Genomic DNA, 20,967 nt, shown 5'->3' with positions numbered 1-20,967 from the left:
TCTAATTTCTTAACATTGCACAACACTGTAAATTCCCATGTGGTCTAGTGGCGAGGTATTGCAGTTTATTCACTGTTTATTCACAAAAACGAGCACGTGCAGCATCCATTCTGATGAACGTCATTCCTTGACGAAGGTTAGGCAGTAACTGGGGAGAGGGTTGCCAGATCTGAGCTCAGCCACATTACCAAACCCCTCAATTTTCATTACCAAACTTAACTTTTCATTATCAATTCTTAAAGGATGCATTTATTCTTCACTAATTATATGTACAAGTGGAAATAACCACTCTCCTTATAATCAGCAGCATGTTTATTGTTAAGCTATGTATGCCAGCAGATTAATTAAAGGAAGCACACAGTACACCATCTCCATTCTCTATATCTTTATACATGTGAAAAATCTGTTTGGTAATGGATCATGCTGATTCACTACCAAACAAGTTTTTCATTACCAAATTGGCCCACATTTGATAATGAAAAGTACCAAATGGCAACCCTGACTGGGGAGGGGGGAGGGGGGAGGAAGGAAAGGGTGAAGGGGCCGTGGTGTAAACAGCTGTTTGGAGCCACGTGGCAATTTCAAATTACAGGTGGGAAAAAATTAGGATTTGGGGGGGATTTTTTTTTTTTTTTTAATTTGGTTATTTTTGGGTTCCAAAGGTCCAGGCCCATAATGTTCGGTAAGTGGGGAGTCCGGATAGTATAGGGATTACTTTAGATTTGGAGAAGGCCTTCAACAAGTTACCCCATAAGAGACTAATGTGGAAACTAGAGCATATAGGAGGACTGAAGGGAAACCTCCTGGAATGGATGAGAGACTTTTTGAGAGAGAGAAATGAGGACAGTAATAAAGGATAGGATGTCTGGATGGAGGAAAGTAACAAGTGGAGTCCCACAGGGCTCCGTGTTGGTGCCAGTAATGTTCCTGATTTATGTAAATGATATGGTAGATGGAGTGAACAGTCATGCAAGTCTGTTTGCTGATAATGCAAAGATCTTAAGGAAGGTAGAGGTTGAGGAGGATTGTAAAATGCTGCAGGAGGATCTGGATAGGATACTTGATTGGAGCCGGATGTGGGAAATGAAATTCAACGCAAAGAAATGTAAAATATTGGAAATGGGCAAAAGTACCAAGAGGCCATCACTGAATTATTTGATACGTGATGAACCAATCACAAAAGCAAGAGAAGAGAAAGATTTGAGAGTGCTGGTCCAGGATAGTTTGTCACCTGAAAAACACATTAACAAGACAGTTAGAGAGACATATAAACTCTTGACGAACATTAAGAGTAGCATTTCATTATATGGATGAGATGATGAAAAAACTGATAGTGGCCATGATCCAACCCAGATTAGAATATGCAGCAGTAGTGTGGTCCCCACACAAAAATAAAGATATAAACAAGATTGAGAGAATACAAAGAACAGCAACCAAGATGATCCCCAGTCTGGCAGATGTCATACAGAGAGAGGCTGGAAAAGTTGGATTTGCCTTCCTTACGGGAAAGGAGAGAGAGAGGCTATGTGATTGCAGTGTTCAGGACCATGATGGGAGTAGATAAAATTGACAGAGAAGATGTGTTTTTATGGGATAAGAGAGTGACAAGAGGACACGGAATGAAATTGAAGAAGCCAAACTGCTTGAAGGATATCAAGAAATAGTTTTCCTTATAGATGTATAGACCTGTAGAATGGCCTGGACAAAGAGATCATCCAGTCTAAAAACTTAAATGAGTTTAAAGCTAAATCTGACTTATCGAGAAACAGAGACGGGACCCCACAAGCATAGATCATTTCCTGTGTATCACAATTACGTAAAGACAATTAGGTAAGTACACACACACACACACACACACACATACACACACACACATACACACACACACATATATATATATATATACTGTATATATATAGGCTTATAATGTATGAAAATCTTCTTGTGGGGAAATATATTTATAAATATGCATGCACACTGATGCCTTTTATTAGAATATCGACAGCATGCGCACAAACAGGAGGAATGTACTAAAATTGTATATTGTGAACTAAAATCACAGTTTAATTAAAATGCATTTCTCTATTTTCATAGATCCTCAGTTAAAAATAGTGGCTCAGGAAGAGCTGTGCTTCCTACAAGTGATTGATAGCCACTGATATTTGGTATGAATTGTCCACTGTTGTTAGTTTCAGTTCGAGTTGTGTGAAGCTTCCATTGCCCCATTTTCGTAATTCGGAAAAAGGTTTGTTTTTTGAAGCTGTAATTAGGTCAGTGTCTCATAGATCTCTGTTCAGTAATGGTTTAAATTTGCTTATGAAATATTTTTCCTTTGATTTTCTCAATATAGGATCATCCTTTTTTACTTTATAGAAGGGCATAATATTGAAGTTTGGAGAACATTTTTTTGCACATTTTGCTATGTGGGTATTAACATATAAACCTTTACCGTGATTAATATGACCCCTAAGTAGGTTAGTACGAAGCCTGAGACTTGAGGTCTCGCCTATATAAATCTCTTTGCATCCACCGCAGCGAATTACGTAAATGCAGTTTTGTGTCGAGCATCCGATGTTTTCGTTAATTTGCAATGTGTAGTTGACGTTGGGAAAAGTGAATTGACTGCCTTCAATTATTTCCATGCAGAGTTTACATTTTTTGTCTTCACATTTCTTCACTTTGAAACTAGATATATTATTAAACCTAGCCTTTGTTAAAATTCTTTTTAGATTATTGGGTTGCTGCTTTGCTTTAATTAAGGAGATATCTTTATATATTTCTTGTGTTTCAGGTGCTTTTTGGAGAACATTAATTGTACATGAGACTTCTTTAAATTGATCATCATAATTTGGGTTATAGGTTGTTATATATGGTATTGTGTGTGTATCACTGGCTGTTTCTTTATTACTGGAGCTCCGAAGGTTGCCTATGGGTATTTGTTTTGCTCTTTCTATGCCATTTTTTATTATACTTTTGGGATATCCACGTTGTCGAAGAAAATCTTTCAGTTCACTTAATCTTATTTCTTTTAACTCAGGTTCTGAAACTATTGTGCATATCCTCCGTGCTAAATTAAATGGTTATGTTATTTTTTGTGTGTCTGGGGTGATTAGAACTATATATTAGATAATGTTTTGTATCAGTTTCCTTATAATGAATGTCAGTGATTATTTTCTTATCTTGCTTAATGAGTTTTATGTCTAGGAAAGTGACTGTGTCTCCACTTGTGTCACATGTAAATGTTAGTTTGGGGTCCAGGTTATTCATGATGTTTATGAGTGTTGAGAAATGTCCATCTCTCTCATCCCAAATCATAAAGATATCGTCTAGGTATAGCATATAGTACTTTTTCATTTTATCTGCTATTGTTTTACCAAAATGTGCTGACACCTGAGAATATAAGGTGTTTTCTAAGTAACCCAATACAAGATTGGCATAATTTGGCACAAATTTTGTCCCCATTGCTGTTCCTGACACTTGTAAGTACAGTAATTTTGCCCATTAAATTCGAATGAGTTATTTTCCAAAATTAAACTGCATCCTTCTTTTATTAGGTCTGCAGGTATACGATTTGTATTATCATAGTGTTCACCAATCCAGTAAGTGATAGCTTCATATCCAAGTTCATGGCGTATATTGCTGTATAGGTTTACCACATCAAGAGTTACGAAAATTTCATTATCATCTAATTTAGTAGGAATCTTGTTTAAAAAGTCTAGATTGTTTTTGATATATGAAGGTATGTATTTCAGAAAAGGTTGCAGTAATATATCTAAGAAGTGACTGAGACGGTGGGTAGGGCAAGCTGGTTCCGCAATAATTGGTCTCATTTTAAGGTCTACAGGGTTTGTTACAGAAATCACTTCTGTACTACAAACATTAATTTGATCAATTATCATTTTGGACTTATGAAGTTTTGGTAAACCGTAAAATAGGCTTGTCTTATATTCAACGTTGGTTAAGTAATTAACTTCATCTTTAGTTAGTTTATCCTTATAATTTTTAATTACCCTTTTTATTATATTCATAGTTTTTTAGAAAACGTCTGGTACCTCGTAAAGAAGAATCTCCAAGGGAAGGACGTAAGCTCTCTGCCTAAGCTGGAAGCAGCCATTTGTGAGTCCTGGGGATGTATATCACCCCTGCACCTGAGGAACCTGACCCTTTCACTTCCATGACGTCCCAGATCCGTGAAGAGGAGCAAAGGAAACCCTACCAAGCATTAAAGGTAATTATAATGCATTATTTACATGTTTTTTTTCCATAGTTGAAAGGTTTGTTTTGTTGGGGGGGCGCCGGGTGCCACATACTTCTGTCAAGCACTGTATATATATATTATATAGATAGATAGATAGATAGATAGATAGACAGATTGATATATACCATCAGACAGGGCTATTACCCTCAGGTTGACAAATGAAGAAGTGAAGGAACGTTGTGGGGTATATGTGGATGTAGTTGAGAAAGTTAGCAGATATACACTAAGGTGGTTTGGACATGTGGAGAGAATGGAGAATGAAAGATTAACTAAGAGGCTGTATATAGGTGAAGTGGAGGGAGGGAGAGGGAGGGGCATACCGAGGATGAGGTAGAGGAATGGAGTTGAGAGGTATATGAGGGAGGGGGGAGTGAGTTGGGGGGAGGGCAGTCAAATGGTGGGTGACAGCGACCTGGAGGCGTTTTGTCTGCGGCCACCCTTTGCAGGATTAGAGCGTCAGACTATAGATAGATAGATAGATAGATAGATAGACATAAAGACGGGGCTATTTCAGACAGCTGGCTGCTGGTTGCATAGGTTTTTTCTTTAATTTATGAAAAATACTCACTTACATGTTCTATTTCTTTTTTTTTTATCACATGCTGTATGCTTTGTAATTTATTTATGTGGATTTGCTATTTTTCTACTCTTTGTTTTAGTCCCTATTTCTTTTGTTGTCATTTTGTTCTTATGGCACTGTTTTTCCTACAGACTTGCTGAGCAAATATTATGGTGCAGGTACCATAATTTAACCCTTAGCCGCCAGGGGTTTCTGGCTGTCACCCACTCCTCCTGACTGGGGATTTCCGAGATTTTGGCAAAAATACACCTTACTTCAAACCCTAATATCAGTCAAACTATTATAGCTAGAGAAAAAATTAAGTACTGTATACGTACGACTCACCAACTCTTTATCTTTCGAATGAAAGTATCCCGAGGTCTCCAAATGGTCCCATCGATGAGTAAGGATAAGTTAAATAAGACTGGTCTTTCCATGTTTTGGCAGGCTAATCCAGTTGCATGCCACCGCCAGTGGTCTTGGACTCGTTGGCAGCACTGACTGGAGTGGTGATTGTAACACTGCTCGGCCTCTCGGAATGTTCCAATCATTTTTTCTACTTTTCTTTGCTCACCGTCGTAGCAATGAGTCAGCACCCCTTCCATGTGGCTCCCCATAATGTTTTCCGTCCATTTCATAATGTAACTATGCCCCGCAGATATATAGGAAAAGAATAGCTCTTTATTTTTATCACTCACTTCTTGCATCAATTATAATATTTTCCCTCTACTACGGGACTTATATTTACATTTGACATCACGATTATGGGTAATTGAACTTTGAGAAGTAAATGCTCTGGCTGTTTCACACAGTATGGTTGAGTATGAGGTACAGTAAATACTTGTACAGAAACTGTGACTACTTTGTACTAATCAGGGTCAACGTGAAAATATTACTAACATTATACAATTACATTTTTTGTATTTCACATCACAAATACACTAATGCTCACATATTCAACACTGTTTCCTGATTAACGAGGAAAAAAATTTAGTTACACCCAACCAGGTCATTTCCTTACTCTCCCATGCATTTTTGGTTTTCTTTCGTTGTACTAGAGAGGGTTACTGAAGGTGTTTCCAATCACTGTTTCACAAGTAACCATAAACAGCAACACTTATTGCAATACACTTGTAAAACTTACTATAAAATACTTATTTCAGAACACTTACTAGATATAACTTAGAATATCTTATATTTCACTTATGTATATAAAAGAATAATACTTGTGCATACCTGTACACTACTTACAATTTCCCTCACACCTGGTCAGTCACTGAGCCCTTTCCCCAGCACTAAGGGCAAAACTTTCGTGGGGGTTGATGAGGCTATTGGCCCTTCATGCGGTGTTACGGAATCGGACGATGACAAAGAAGAAGACATGGCTCCTCACACTACCACTGCCATGTACAGACTGAACCGCGCATCCGCGGGGTACCTGGGGGTCCTACCTACCCGGTGGGTATCACAGAAAATGGTCACGAGTTCAAAGGGTGGCGGGAAGGTGAGTGCGGTATATCATGTCAGCCGGTGGCGCTCCACGCCCTGAATCATGACATCATACAGGTCAACCGACGGTTAGGGGTTAAGACACCCGACAACAACCAAATTTTTTTATGGAGGTTTATAGACTATTAAGATTTGTGTACCCAATATTTTATTAAATATGATCAATAATTACCCTTCAAAAAAAATCCAGACAGTGACAAAATTGCTGAAGCATTTTCAGTTTATTCAACCTTACACCTCCTTGGAACTTACAAGGGCCTTTTTTTCTTATTTATCTATCTACAGATGGTAAGAAATTACAAGAAGAAAGCCACAGAGAGAGTTGCCAAGTTTAAAAATTACTCTCAAGAGAACCTTAATGCATCTGTTCAAGATGTTCTGGATGGATGGATGACTGTTCACAAAGCTGCCATCGAGTTTAATGCACCCCACAGCACAATCTTAGACAGAAAGAAGGCCACAACTGAAAAGTTGCACATTCATCAACCAGGACATCCCACCATACTAAAAAGGGAAAAGGAAGAAGCAATTGCCCAAAATGTAGCAACTTTTGAGGACTATGGTCTGGCATTTGACTCCATGGACCTAAGGAATTTCATCAAAGGACAGTAGGCACTCATAGTACCCAAGTATATGGGTGGCAGAGGACGTCACGTACTAGGAATTCGTGTACTCTGAATGCATAAACTTATGGGAAAAATTAAGTATGGGTGCCACCCCCCTTCATGGGCAACCCTTGAGACTCCTTTATGACCTAAGTATTGTACTGTACAGCGAAACCATCTAAGGCATATTATCTAAGACAATGTAAACCAACAAGATTATGGCTTTACTAAATCAACAAGGATATGGCTTAACTAAACCAACAAGAATATAGCTGCTCACCTTAACCCAAGAGGACAACAGGCTTAATGGAGGTAAGAAGGGAATCCAATGCAGGGTGAGGCACCTAGCGTGGGTTTCGGGAGAATTCACCATCACAACAATAACAAGACAATTTGCCGTCATTAATGAAGACAGCTACGAGTGATGCTAGAATATGTATGCAAATGCAACTACAGCAGGAAGAAACAAGTTAATTATAGTCTGACGGCGAATTGACTTGATGGCGAATTTTCTCGAAACCTTAGCATGCACCTGCATCACCCGCCACACCACCCGACACACCACTCTCATCACCAGCACTTTCGACACTTTCACTAGCTAATGCACTCACTTCATTCATAAACCCTTCAAAGTGAAGTCATCACTTCCTCCACTCGCAACTGACAGTGTTTGATGTTCTTGAATTCTTCCTTGAATTTATCTAGGGCATACAGTACCCGGCTGAGCTTCATCATCGACAAGTCTCCACTCTCCATCACTGGTGGTTGGCGCTTCTTTGGGTGGAAATGTCGCGTGCTCGGGGTAAACCCCAGATTTGGGACACTCTTCGCTGCCGTCTCGCCTACAATGAGTTCAATTCATGTACTATTAAAAAATACACTAAAATTCAGAAAAAAATAGGTCCTCGTATACAACGAGGATCACATACTCTGAACTCGCATACTATGAGTGCCTACTGTACATCTGGACAGAGAGCGAGGATGGTTGTGCCTTTTGACAACAACCTACCCGAGGAGGACTGGACTGCTGGGTTTCATAAGAGGAAATGCCATATTCTTACCAGAAGACACTTCAGAATATCAGTCAAAAACATGCTGCTGTCATCAAAGGGCAAATTCAAGACTACTTCTCCCACCTAGACGACTCCTTGTCTGGCAATCCTCCATCAAATATCATAAATTATGATGAGACAAACCTATAGGATGATCCCAAATCAAAAAAGCAGTTCTTCAGTAGGGGAATCAAGTAGGCAGAAAGAGTTATCAGGAAAACACTAATATCTCCATCATGTTTGCCGGCACTGCTGCCGGGCAAATGTTTGCCCCTTACGTTGTCTATAAGGCTGAGCGTCTCATGGATATATGGACTACACAAGGTCCAAGCAACTGTCACTATAACCGCACAACCAGTGGCTGGTTTGACAGTCACATTTTCTCTGAACGGGTCAAGGCGTGTGCACTGTGTTACATCAGAACGCTACCACCAAATGAAACAAAAATTTTATTGGGGGATAATCTGCCCTCACACATTTCATTTGACGCCCTGTCTCTCTGTGACCAACATAATGTAAAGTTAGTGTTTCTCCCACCAAATTCTACCAATTTACTACAACCTTTAGATGTGGCTGCCTATGCACCAATGAAAAGAATATGGAGAAGAGTGTTGGAGGAATGGAGAAAAGGAAGCGGAATGCATGTAGGGGTAATGCCAAAGTGGTTCTTCCCATAACTGCTTTCAAAATTACTGGAAGAGATGAGCGACAAGTGGCCACCGTGAATCAAGGCAGGACCTCAAGCTTGTGGTATTTACCCCTTCAATCCATCTCGTATACTGAATAAGTACAGGAATGACCAAACAGACACACCAAGGAAACATGTGAGCCCAAACCTAATGCCAATGCTAAGAATGGTGTGAAGGCACGAAGAATCCTACAACAAAAAGAGGAAAAATGTTAAATGTTTCAACTCGTCAAACAGTAACAATTGAGGACATCACACAGCCCAGCACCTCTGGTACTGAAGCTCCAAGATGTACCGTAAACTGGGGTGAATTCGGACGATCTTTTCGTTTTTTTGTGACATGTAATCTAGTTTTTAATTCAGTCCAGGATCTTAAGTATTGTATGTGAGGCTGGTCCACTAGGGTATCAAATCATAGCAGTAAAAAATTTAAAATGTTTGATATATAATTATAGCAAATATACGTTGAGTACACCGATTCCCGTCCGATCAGCGAAGTTAAGCAACGTTGGGTCTGGTTAGTACTTGGATGGGTGACCGCCTGGGAACACCAGATGCTGTTGGCATCCCTACGTGCCAAGTGGGGTTGGTGGAGGATTAGTGCCCCTCCCTGTAAAAACAATTAACTCTAAGCCCTTGGCCACCCCGTTTGAGATACATGGCGTCTGGCAATGAATGAATAGTAATGGGTGTCCAAATTTGTACTCAAACCTTGGTGAATTCAGACACACCGTATAAATTCGCACATAAATATAAAATGAACACATATGACTACCCTGGGCTTCCAGTTTAGTCTTGGCCGTATGTGGGGCCATTTCGGATGTTCTGGGGCGTTTAAAAAATTGTTCTTCCAGTACAAAAATAATGCCTCTCCTTGACAAAAAAAGCTAATGACTATAATGAGATATGAACACAACAGCAATTTTATTTTTTTCTATCTATCTATCTATCTATTGCCAGACACCTCAATCCCGTTTGGGGTGGCCACAAACAAATCGCCTCCAAGTCGCCCTGTCCCCCGCCATTTCACTCCCCTGCTCCCAACTCACACCCCCCTCTCTCATATACCTCTCCACCCCATCCCTCCATCTCATCCTCGGCCTCCCCCTCCCTCTTCCCCCCTCCACCTCACTCACATACACTCTTTTCATCAGTCTTTCACTCTCCATCCTCTCCACATGGCCAAACCACCTCAGTGTGTTCCTCATAACGCTTCCTATCACATCCACATCAACACCACAACGCTCCTTTATATCCTCATTCGTCAGCCTGTCTCTCCATGTGACTCCACAGGCTCCTCTTAAATAACTCATTTCCACGGCTCTCACTCTTGACTTGTGTCCTTCCAACAACGTCCAAGCTTCACTTCCGTACGTTAGAGTTGGTATCACAATACTGTCATGTAGTAACTTTTTCACTTCCATGCTCACTTCCCTGTTTCTTATCACTGCTTTCAAAGAACCAGCAACCTTTCTACCCTGCTGTACCCTTTCAAGCACTTCACCCTCCAAACCTCCATCCTTACTCATCACACTACCCAAGTACTTAAACGTACTCACATTTTCCAATTCCTCACCATCCAACCTCGCTGTACATTCACTGACTTCACCTCTCTCAAAGACCATCACTTTACTCTTCCCTACATTCACCTTTAGATTCCATTTCTTACACACTCTCTCAAACTCATCCACCAAGTCTTGCAGCTCCCCTTCGTCTTCACTCAACAACACAGTATCATCTGCAAACAACAGTACAGGGAGTTTCCAAACACTATCCTCTCTCACCAGCGCCACTCCAACATCCACTACCCTACCTTGTACCTCTTTTATTACCCCATCCATGTACAGATTGAACAACCATGGAGACATGACACATCCCTGTTTCAAACCAACTTTCAAAGAGAAAAATTCACTTAGTTCACCATCCACACGCACTGCAGCCTTCGCACCATCGTACATACTCTTCACAGCATTCAACAACTTCCCATCTACTCCATATATTCTCAACACTTTCCACAATCCTAGTCTATCCACCCTGTCATATGCTTTCTCCAAATCCATGAAAGCCGCATACAACTTCTTTCCCTTCTCTAGAAACTTTTCCACTAAAGATCTGAGAATGAATATCTGATCTACACAACCTCTTCCCTTCCTAAAGCCTCCCTGTTCTTCTCCAACTAATTTCTCTGTTCTTTCTCTAACTCTGTCAATAAGTATCCTACCATACACTTTTCCTATTATACTAAGAAGACAAATGCCCCTATGATTACCACACACTTCTTTTTCCCCTTTTCCTTTGTACAAGGGAATAATTATACCTGACTTCCAATCCTCCGGGACTCTACCTTCCTCCCAGGCCAATCTGCACATCTTCCACATCCATTCTACTACTATCTCTCCCCCGTGCTTCAGCATTTCACCACACACTCCATCAATTCCTGGGGCTTTCCCTGATTTAACCTTCTTCATTGCTTCCACAACTTCTATCCTACTGATTTCTTCCTGTCTTCTCACCTCCCTCCTTCTCCCAGCCATTCCCCAGCCACTTATACTCGCATTACTTCCATCCTCCACGTTCAACAATTCCTTAAAGTGTTCTCTCCATCTGCTCACTTTTTCTCCCTTCTCCACTAGTAATCTACCATTTTTATCTTTCACTCCCCTGCTTACTTCACTTCCACCCTGTCTTACTCTTTTCACCTCTTTCCAGAACATTTTCTTACAGTCCCTCCACTTTACACTCAAATTCCTTCCAAATTCTTCATCCACTCTCTTCTTACTCTCTCTTACTAATCTTTTCACCTCTCTCTTTCTTTCTACATATAACTCTCTCTTCCGCCTCTCAACTTCTTCCACGCCCCTATTTCTCATCCATTCATTGTATGCTTTCTTCTTTTGTGCCACAGCCCGTTTCACCTCTTCAGTCCACCACGCTGTTCCTTGCACCCCCCTCCGTCTTCTCTTCCTTCCACACACCACATCACATGCTGCACATATTTCTTCTGTAAATATTCTACACACACCTTCCACGTCCCCCATCTGCTCCAACTCATATTTGCCCAATCGTTCCTCCACTTCTCTCTTATACTCTGCCTTTTTCTCATCCTCTTGTAACCTTTCCACTCTCCTTGCAACTACTCCTTCCTCTCGTCTTTCCCTTCTTCTATTCCTCCATCTTACTTGAACTTTAATTCTGGCCACCACCAAGTAGTGGTCAGAAAGTCCACTCCCCCAACCTCTATAAACTCTTGCATCCAATATACTCGTACATCTTCGCATCCTTTCATCCACACACACATAATCAATCATTGCCTTCCTTTCACTCAGTTCACCACCCACCCTTCTCATCACTCGCCATGTATACCTGTGGATCATTTTATGCCTGAAGAGGGTATTGGCTATCACCAACCCCCTCCCAGCACAAATGTCCACTAATGCACTCCCATTCTCATCTATCTCAGCAGGCACACCCCACTCACCAACTATTCCATCCACCTTCACATTCCCAACTTTACCAACTTTACCATTCATATCCTTGGTTTAAATAAAACATATTAGAACACATGTAGATAATATAAATCTAGCTACAAACCTTAGTACCGTATACACTTAACAATCATTTCTTGACTAATAATTTCGTTTTTGGAAGACTAATGGAAAATTAGTTAAAGGTGATATTTAACATGATTATTTGTCTTTACCAATTTTTTGCTTGCCCTTTTCACTATGATAAGGACCTTGATCTCCACCAGTTCTTTTCTTAAATGTTCGAGTCATTGGGTGGCCTTGCTGAAACAGGTAGTATCATAAAAGCTCAAGAGTATGCCTGTAAATGACACATATGAACCCAATGACACACAATATCCACATCTGGCAAAACGGTGACTCTACACTGAGTGGCAAGCCAAATGGTTTCCTGTACACCAGGAAACCATTTACTACGCTGGGTGGTAACCATATAACCAAATTTTGGCGCCTAGTGGTTTAGTGAGTAATTATTGAGCTCCAATCAGATTGAGCCGGTGAAGGTTTATATCCAAGGGATGGTTGGGGTTGATTGCTCATGTAATGCCACTCATGGATGAGTGAGGCTGGTCATTCTCATCTTCAATGTCGGGACCAACTGCTTAGCCCCGGGCTCCTACGCTCCTCATGGGGCAATGTAGGATTGGATGATGGATGGATGTACATTGTAAAAAGTGTTATTTTTTCGTTCATACGCCTCCTGTCCGAATTCACCCCAATGTCCGAATTGACTCCAATTTGCATTAAAATTTTTAAAATGTCATTAAATGCCCAATTAAGAGATTAATTGAGAAGATAACGCCAATTACTTACTTTGCACTTTCACACTACACATGAAAGTACATCTGGGCACCGAAGATTTTCCTGCATCTATTCATTAACATTTCTGCCAAAGAAAGTTTGCCAATGTTAAGAATTTTATTCTTTATTCATATGTTTGCTTTTTAGTATATATTTGGTATGTGTCGTGTGATATATTAAATATCTTTATACACAAAAGTACAGTAAAGAACTACAATCAATTGGGTGCAAACAGATTTCTAATATGTTTATTCATTAATTATTAATTAATCTAAATAACTTTTTATTGCAATAATATCCGAATTCGCCCCGAGTCCGAATTCTCCCCAGTTTACGGTACTGGTAGGCGACATGAATGGTCATCATTGTCGTCTGGTTCTGAAGAGGGTAGAAGGGTTCGTCGGCACATCCTGGAACTATTTCCTCTCCCTGAGGCACAAGAAGACCCTGATGAAGAAGATGCTGTCCTGCTGGAGGAGGACTCTCAAAACAGATTTGCAGCAGATGAATATATTATTCCCTATTTTTATGATAAACACGATAAGCCATGTTACTACCTGGGACAAGTGATCAAACAAGTTGAAAGTGAAACTGACCCCACATGGACTGTTACCTACTACAGAAATACAGAAGTGCCATCAAGGTACATGCATCAACTTTTAATTACATTCACAAAACCTAACATGGCTGACACCAGTGAAACATCCGAGGACCAGATTGTCATAAATGGTCCTCTAGTACAGTAGGTTCGCACAGTGAGCGTCACCGCAGTGTGCGATACGCATTGTGTGTGAATGACCAAAAATCATAACCAAAAACTCTTCAATGCGCGAGTTTACCGCACAGAACGCGAGGCAGAGGCAAGAAGTGGCTCAAAAATGCCATTTTCTACTAGTGCGCGACCACCCCTCACACAGTGTGTCACGTGTCGTCATGTTGATGCGCAGAAATTCCCAGGCATTCTACTGCGCAGCTTGAGGTACAAGGGAGCAGGCGCGCCATAACAGTCCTGGCTTGTGGACTGTGAGGATCCGCTCTCTACAGCTAACCTGTCGTGTACAACGTGTGGTGTTTTTTGTGCTGCCTGTACTTCGCTGCGCCATGGTTCCAACCCCAAGAGTTAAGAAACTTCTGACACACGCCACCAAGTTAAAGATCATTAAGATGAAGGAGGAGGGTCAAGGAAACACTGTTATTGGGAGAACCCTGGGACTGGCTGAATCTACAGTGAGAACTGTGTGGAAGAACTGTGAAGCCATAAAGGCTGTAGTGAAGACGTACGGTGCCTCTGACCTAGACGGCCGTTCGTGGGTGGGAAATCGTGCTATGATACTAATGGAGCGCTATCTTGCCACCTTCATAATGAGGAAAGAAAAGGGAGGTGTTCCACGGAATGGAAGATTTATTCGGAACCAAGCTCAGCTCTTTTACAAGGCAGCATCTCGCAGGTTAAAAGTGGAAAAACCTTTCAGGGCATCGGTTGGATGGCTGGACCGTTTTCTCAAGCGCAAAGAACTCCGTTACATGAAAGTGTCTGGTGAACGTGCCTCTGCCGATGAGCTGGCTGCGAGAGACTATCCTGCAATATTTCGAGCGATTATTAAAGAGGGACAGTACACCAAGAACCAGATCTACAACATCGATGAAACGTCGTTATATTACAAGGCCATGCCCAAATCAACTTACATCGCTAAAAGACAGAAACAAGCCCCTGGTCGCAAGCTCCAGAAGTGTAAAATGACGGTAATGTTCACTGTAAACCTGTCTGGGAGCCACAAGATGAGGCCAGTTGTTGTACACACAGCTTAACACCCAAGGTGCTACAAAAACCTCACGAACATGGATGCAAGTGGCGTGTATTGGTACAAGTCCGCAAATGGTTCGATGACCGGGAACATTATGGCAGACTGGTTAACGAGGCGGTGTGTCCCTGATGCCAAGGCCAAGTGTTGGGAACTGGGCATTCCATTTAAGATGCTCCTTGTGCTTGATAATGCACCAAGTCACCCTCCATACCTTGAAGATCTTCATAAGGATTGTCGTGTTGTGTTTCTGCCGCCCTGCATGACGTCACTAGTGCAGCCACTGGATCAAGAACTAATTGCCACAGTGAAGCATTTCTACCATAAGCATGTGTACGACTACCTACGCAGGAAGACCGACACACGAGGAGTTTCATGCCCTACAAGAAGATCACGACGAAGACCTTGATGAGGCATCTGCTGACGTTCCATCTCCACCAGCACCTGTATCCCGACCTGCCACAGATGCCATGACTCTTCAGGCATTTTGGCGTAACTTTAAGGTGAAGGACGCAGTTGAATTTCTCCTACAAGCCTGGCACCAGATTACACCTGCAACGGTGAACCATGCGTGGCAAATGCTTGTCTCACTTATGCATCACCCAGGAGACGGCCATTCAACCACTGGCCGAAGATGAGGCAGCAACATTGACAGCAGCACAAGCTGTACCAGGTTTCGAGGACGTTACACTGGCAGACATACGAGAAGTGCACACTGCTACTGAGGAACAGCCTCCCGAGGAAGTGTTGCAATGGATAGACGAGGCTGACGCAGAGCCCGACGCCAGACAGAGTGAAGTCAAGCAGCCTAGCATGATGGAAGGCAGGACTGAGCTATGTCAAACATTAGCAAGATCCTTGCTGCCGTGGATAAGCTCAAGGAAGAGGTGAAGGAACAGGAAGTGAGCAACCTAAGAACGGAGGAACTTCTGGCTGGTATCGACAAACTCTTCCGTTTCTACACAAACAGGCACAGGGAAGAAATAAACAGGAGAAGACAGACGCTCATAACAAGCTACACACAGCAGGCTCATGTTGGTGAAATTGCGGAACCAGCAACATCGTCTGCTCCTGTTCCTGTTGAGGATGAAGAGGATGCAATGTCAGAAGTGTCAGCATTGGACTTTGAAGGGTTTATGGCCGAAGTGAGTGACTTTGATGCTCCTGGGGAAGGTGATCAAGAGGAGTCTGTGGAGGGAAGTGTTGGTGCGGTGGGAGTGCGATGGGGAGTGTGGCGCTGTAAGTGTTGCCGCGCCTCGGAACCCCTGTTATTTAAGGTCATCAGGCCTGTTGTCTACTGTTGTTAAGGTGACTACCCATATTTTTGTTATTGTAGCTATAGCTTTAGTACAATGTCTGAAACATATGACCTTTATTATGTCTCTCAGGGCCAAAAAATGTCCAGGTATGAGGGGGTACCGCCCATATGTAATTATTCCCATAAGATTATGTATTCCTAGTACGTGAATTCCCAGTGCCCGAGGTCGTGGACCGCCCAATCTCTCACGCACTGTGCGAGCCTGCTGTAGTTGCCTTAAAAACTACAATTCTCTTCAAAAGTCAAGATTTCTCTGAACTGAAAACTGAGTAGAGTCATCTTAGCTATGGGGTAAGCATTAAGTGTAACTTCTGTCATTCTATAACTAAACTTGCTTTGTTAATTTAGAAAAAAAAAAAAAAGTAGGGTTCATAGAATATTTTCATAAAAAAATTTAATTCATTGAAATTTCCAAAAATTCCACATTATTTTTGTTTTCAGTACACTTATACAGTACTTGATTTAAATATTTTATAATATCACTGTTTGTAGAAACAGTTATTGTTTGGCTGAAGGGCATTTTAAATGAAAGTTTAGGGTATTGTCCAAAATAGCTCTGGAGCCAAGATTTTCAGAAGTGTTGCTTTAAAATTTGCCAAAATTTTATTTTTTATCATAGTACATTTTTCTTTTCACCATTTTATTCTCAAAACATTGTTCTAGATCCACAGAATAAATGAGGATCCTGTGTTAATTGCAATGTGTTCTCTGTGGCAAAAAGTTTTTTAAAAAGGCCGAAAATATCCGAAACAGCCCTCTCTGATGGTAGAGAGAGAGAGAGAGAGAGAGAGAGAGAGAGAGAGAAAATCCTCATATAGGAATGAAGTGTTTAATAATACTGTAGTATTATGCAATTATCATCTAATACAGATGGTCTTACCTTGAGTGTGAGAGTTATGGTGGGTAGAGGGGTGGAGGGGTGGGGCCCGCTGCTCCCCCTCCACCCCAGCCAGCTGCTCGCGGGACCCTTCAAGCTCACCTCCAACCTGTGTATGTAAGTGGCAGGTTAGTTGTGTCAAGACTGTCATGAGCCACAGTTACTACTATCCCTCTGCTGCTATCCCTAGCCAGAAGTCGTAGTCAAGGTTTTACTGATCTGTTGTCAGTACAGTAGTTCAAAGCTTTTCTTGACTGCACAAGTAAAACTGTCATTGCAAAATTCCTGATACAATCTGGCAGAGCTCTGAACTACCATCCCAACACTGGATTTGTTGCTGGTAGTTCAAAGTTCTTCATGACTACTTGAGTAATAGTGTCACTGCAGATTACAGTCTTGTAATGCTATGAACTACCAATGTAATATTAGACACCTGGTCTTCATTCAGTGGTGCTCGAGAGGCATGCCTTCACATGGTAGCATCAATATTGTTGGCTGGCTCCACTGCCTGGTTATACAAACATCCCTCAACCCTCTCCCTATCCCCTGAAAGGAGGATGGTGGACTGCAGTATGAATTTACCTAGCCTGCAGGCCACTGAGTTCATATTTCAGATAAACCTGAGGCAACAACAACAACAACAAACTACAACTACTACTACTACCACTACTACTGCCTACTACCACTAATACTAGTACTACAACTACTAACCCTCAGTGTGGAACTTTGGCTACGACTTCCTTCCAGCAATGACTGGGATTAGCAGGTGACCAGAAACTATGACTTCATTCACATACAACATAATCTTTCTGCACCACTCCTGACTTCACCCTCTAATAAAAAATGTTAACTTGTCAGATCTACTGATTAACAGTACTCTACAAATGACCATCAGAAATTGGGCCAGCTGATTTCTCGGGGGGGGGGGGGGAGATATGCTTCTTCCTCCTTAGTAAGATATGGCTGAGAGATTAGTAACATTCAGCTCAAGGGCATTTTCTATACATAATTCTGATTAATGCATGACAATTTTATTTAACATTGGAAAGACATTCTCAAACTACAGGGGTTGATTGTTTCAGTTGAGAAAAACATTATACTGTACCGCATAAAGTTTTCATCAAATGCATATTATTCATATATATACCTCAAGATAATAAAGCACTATCGCACTACAATATTACCAAGCATTTCCCAGTATAGCTAGTAATTACAGATAATGCATGCAATCACATTCTGATACTTTAGTAATACGAAGTGATAGCACTGACATCTATATATCATCACAATCATTACTATCATCCAGATTTCCTTTCCCACCCTAGGATGGGGTGAGGTAGGGTCCAGAGAATGAGAAAAACTTGATAGAATGAGATACTAACTAAAGTTTGCCCAACTGAAAGGAAACACCCATTCAATCACCATTCAAGCCATTCCAGAATCCTGGCGCCACTGGAAAAGTCTAAATTTATTATGCACACAGCTTCACATTCGCTTGTCCAAGGAAGTCAATCCGATGACTGTCAAGTTATTTAATGGGGTGCCAAACCCTGGTTGTACACTCACCTGCACAAAATTCATCCAGCTAGCTTGATCTCTTGGCAGTTCCCTAGCTTCATCAGCTTCCATATCTCTCTTTCTCAAACACTCATTCACCATATCTATCCCCATTCTTCCTGGCATACCACACTTCCTCCCACCTTCAAGCTCCCTCAGACACGGTATACTCTTTTCCTCACTCCATTCTCTCCCATTCTCTCCATGCGACCATACCATCTACCCACATTCTCCTCAACTCTGGTGTCCACAGGCTCTTATTTTGCATCTTCAAGAATCACAGTACTGTATTCCTTATCATATCCACTCTCCGCACTTCACACACATTCTTCAAGACTTGACATGGTAATCTGTTTACAAAAACTTTCAGGCCCCAGTTTCATTACAGAGTAATGGATATTATATATGTTACACACACAATAACCTGCTAATCATCATCATTCATAACTCTTTTCCCATTCTTGGACAAGATGAGGTAGGGTGCAGGGGCAGAGGGAAAAATAAAGTCTGCTCAACTAAATAGGTAGTATGCTCAACTGAATGGGCCACACACTCATTCATTCACCATTCAGGCCTCTGGAATCCTGACTTCACCTCAAAGACAGATTATTAACAGTCATGCATTTCATACCCCCTATCGGCTAGAGTCAATCTGACGACTATTATTGTACTTCACCGAGAAAGAACAAGGATGCCTACTTCTCTATACAAAATTCTTCCAACTGTCAGTTCACAAGCCTCATCACTCGCCATGCCTCCATCTGCACACACTCCTTTCCCACGTATATCAACTTCTTGGTCTACCACATCTTCTCCCACCTTGAAACTTGTTCAGATATACCCTTCTTATCACTCTATGCACAGCAATACTCTCCACATGACTGTATCATCTAAGCACATTCTCTTGAACTCTATAGTGTCCACAGACATCTTTACCCCATATCTTTCAAAATTCATGTTACTCTCTATCCTGTCCACTCTGCATTCCACACACACTCCTCAGCCCCATTTCCACTGCTCTGACTCTTGACTTTTCATAACATCCCATTTCCATTGCTCTTACTCTTGACTTTTCATTTTCATGACACACCAGTCCCACACCCATATGTTAGGGTGGGCACTAAAACTCCTTCACGTAAACCTCTCGCAGCTGCCATATTCAGCCCTCTGTTATTTATCATGGCCTTCATTGTGCCAGCCACAATCCTTCCATATGCCACTGAATTTTCATTTCTTTCATACGTTTCTCTCTCTTTTCTGTCACTGCATCTAGCTGCTTTAACTCTCACCAATTCAAGTCTCTCACCATTCATGTTAACATCACACTGAGGGTCACCTTCTCTTTCAACACCCATCACTTTACTCTTATCTACATTTAACCCGCCCTGTCCTGACCGATTTTCCACCACTGACTCCCCCCAATCCCAACCAATTTTGGAAAAAAAATTTTTTGCCTCAAACCTCCGCTTTTGGTGAGAAACATCAAAAATTCATAGAGAAATCTCTCAACTGAGGTTTAAAATACTGGATACAGGTAGCAGTGCCCCTTACCTTACTGGGTTTTCTATCAGGCTGCCTCCAAAGAAAACGAGTTCTATGGGAGTGTAACTATTCCACACCACTCATAAACGGTATTTATTTATTTATTTGGTATGAATTTATATGTAGTATGAGAGAACCTTGGTTTTCACACAGTAATATGGGCGGGCATTGTTTCACTCACCAAACATATCAACATCTATCTATTTATCTATTTATTGCCAGATGCCATAATCCCGTAAGGGATGGTCATTTGACTTTGAGTTATTTGTTTTACGGGGAGGGGCACTAACCCTCCACCAACCCACTTGTTGACACGTAGGGAGCACATATGGCTTGGTTATATGGTTACCACCCTGCGTTGTAAATGGTTTCTTGGCTTACATGAAACCATTTGGCTTGTCACTCGATGTAAAGCAACCTGTAAGGGAAAGAAAAGCAATATGAAGCGACAGGAAAGATGGGAGAAATAGGAAGAGAGGAGGGCAGGCACAGAAAAAGAATGATAAAGGCTAAGGAAGAAGTAGGCAGCATTACATCAAGTGAGTGGATGATGGTCACCACCACCTGCCACAACACATCAACATACCCGACCTTTTTTGGCGACATTACCTGATCATCATTTCTGACTGTTTCTTCCTCTAATGCTATGTAAACTTTGTCCTCCACATTGTCATCAATTGGGGAATCACTCTGGCCTTGAATTTTGTACCGTGACACGACATGTCTTTACTGTCCAGGTCACTGGTAACAGGTGAATTGCCGAGACAATGGTGTACGGGGGGGGGGGGCAGAGGTCATGCAGGGTAAGACATTGTCCCTGCCTGGCATCTTGTAGAGGAAGGTGTTCCGTGTATATGTACCAAAAATCAAGTGCA

The 20,967-nt window shown here is 41.5% G+C and overlaps 1 protein-coding gene and 1 pseudogene across 1 annotated transcript in view; one reads left to right on the top strand and one right to left on the bottom strand.

The window, feature by feature from the left end:
- LOC145392089 (uncharacterized) overlaps positions 1-20,967 on the bottom strand; it is a 51,780-nt gene that overhangs the window by 10,468 nt on the left and 20,345 nt on the right. Inside the window, exon 4 of the mRNA XM_080266544.1 lies at positions 16,997-17,102. Within this exon, the coding sequence (XP_080122670.1) occupies positions 16,997-17,102 (106 nt within the window). The remainder of the gene's footprint in view (positions 1-16,996; positions 17,103-20,967) is intronic.
- Positions 9,119-9,237, top strand: LOC145392273 (5S ribosomal RNA; annotated as a pseudogene).

The sequence above is a fragment of the Coenobita brevimanus genome, chromosome 21, assembly GCF_032717465.1.
Source record: "Coenobita brevimanus isolate Jiangsu-jjx chromosome 21, ASM3271746v2, whole genome shotgun sequence".
In the NCBI taxonomy this organism is placed as follows: domain Eukaryota; kingdom Metazoa; phylum Arthropoda; class Malacostraca; order Decapoda; family Coenobitidae; genus Coenobita; species Coenobita brevimanus.
Note: the sequence above shows the minus strand (reverse complement) of the source record. Positions and strands in the feature narration are given on the sequence as shown.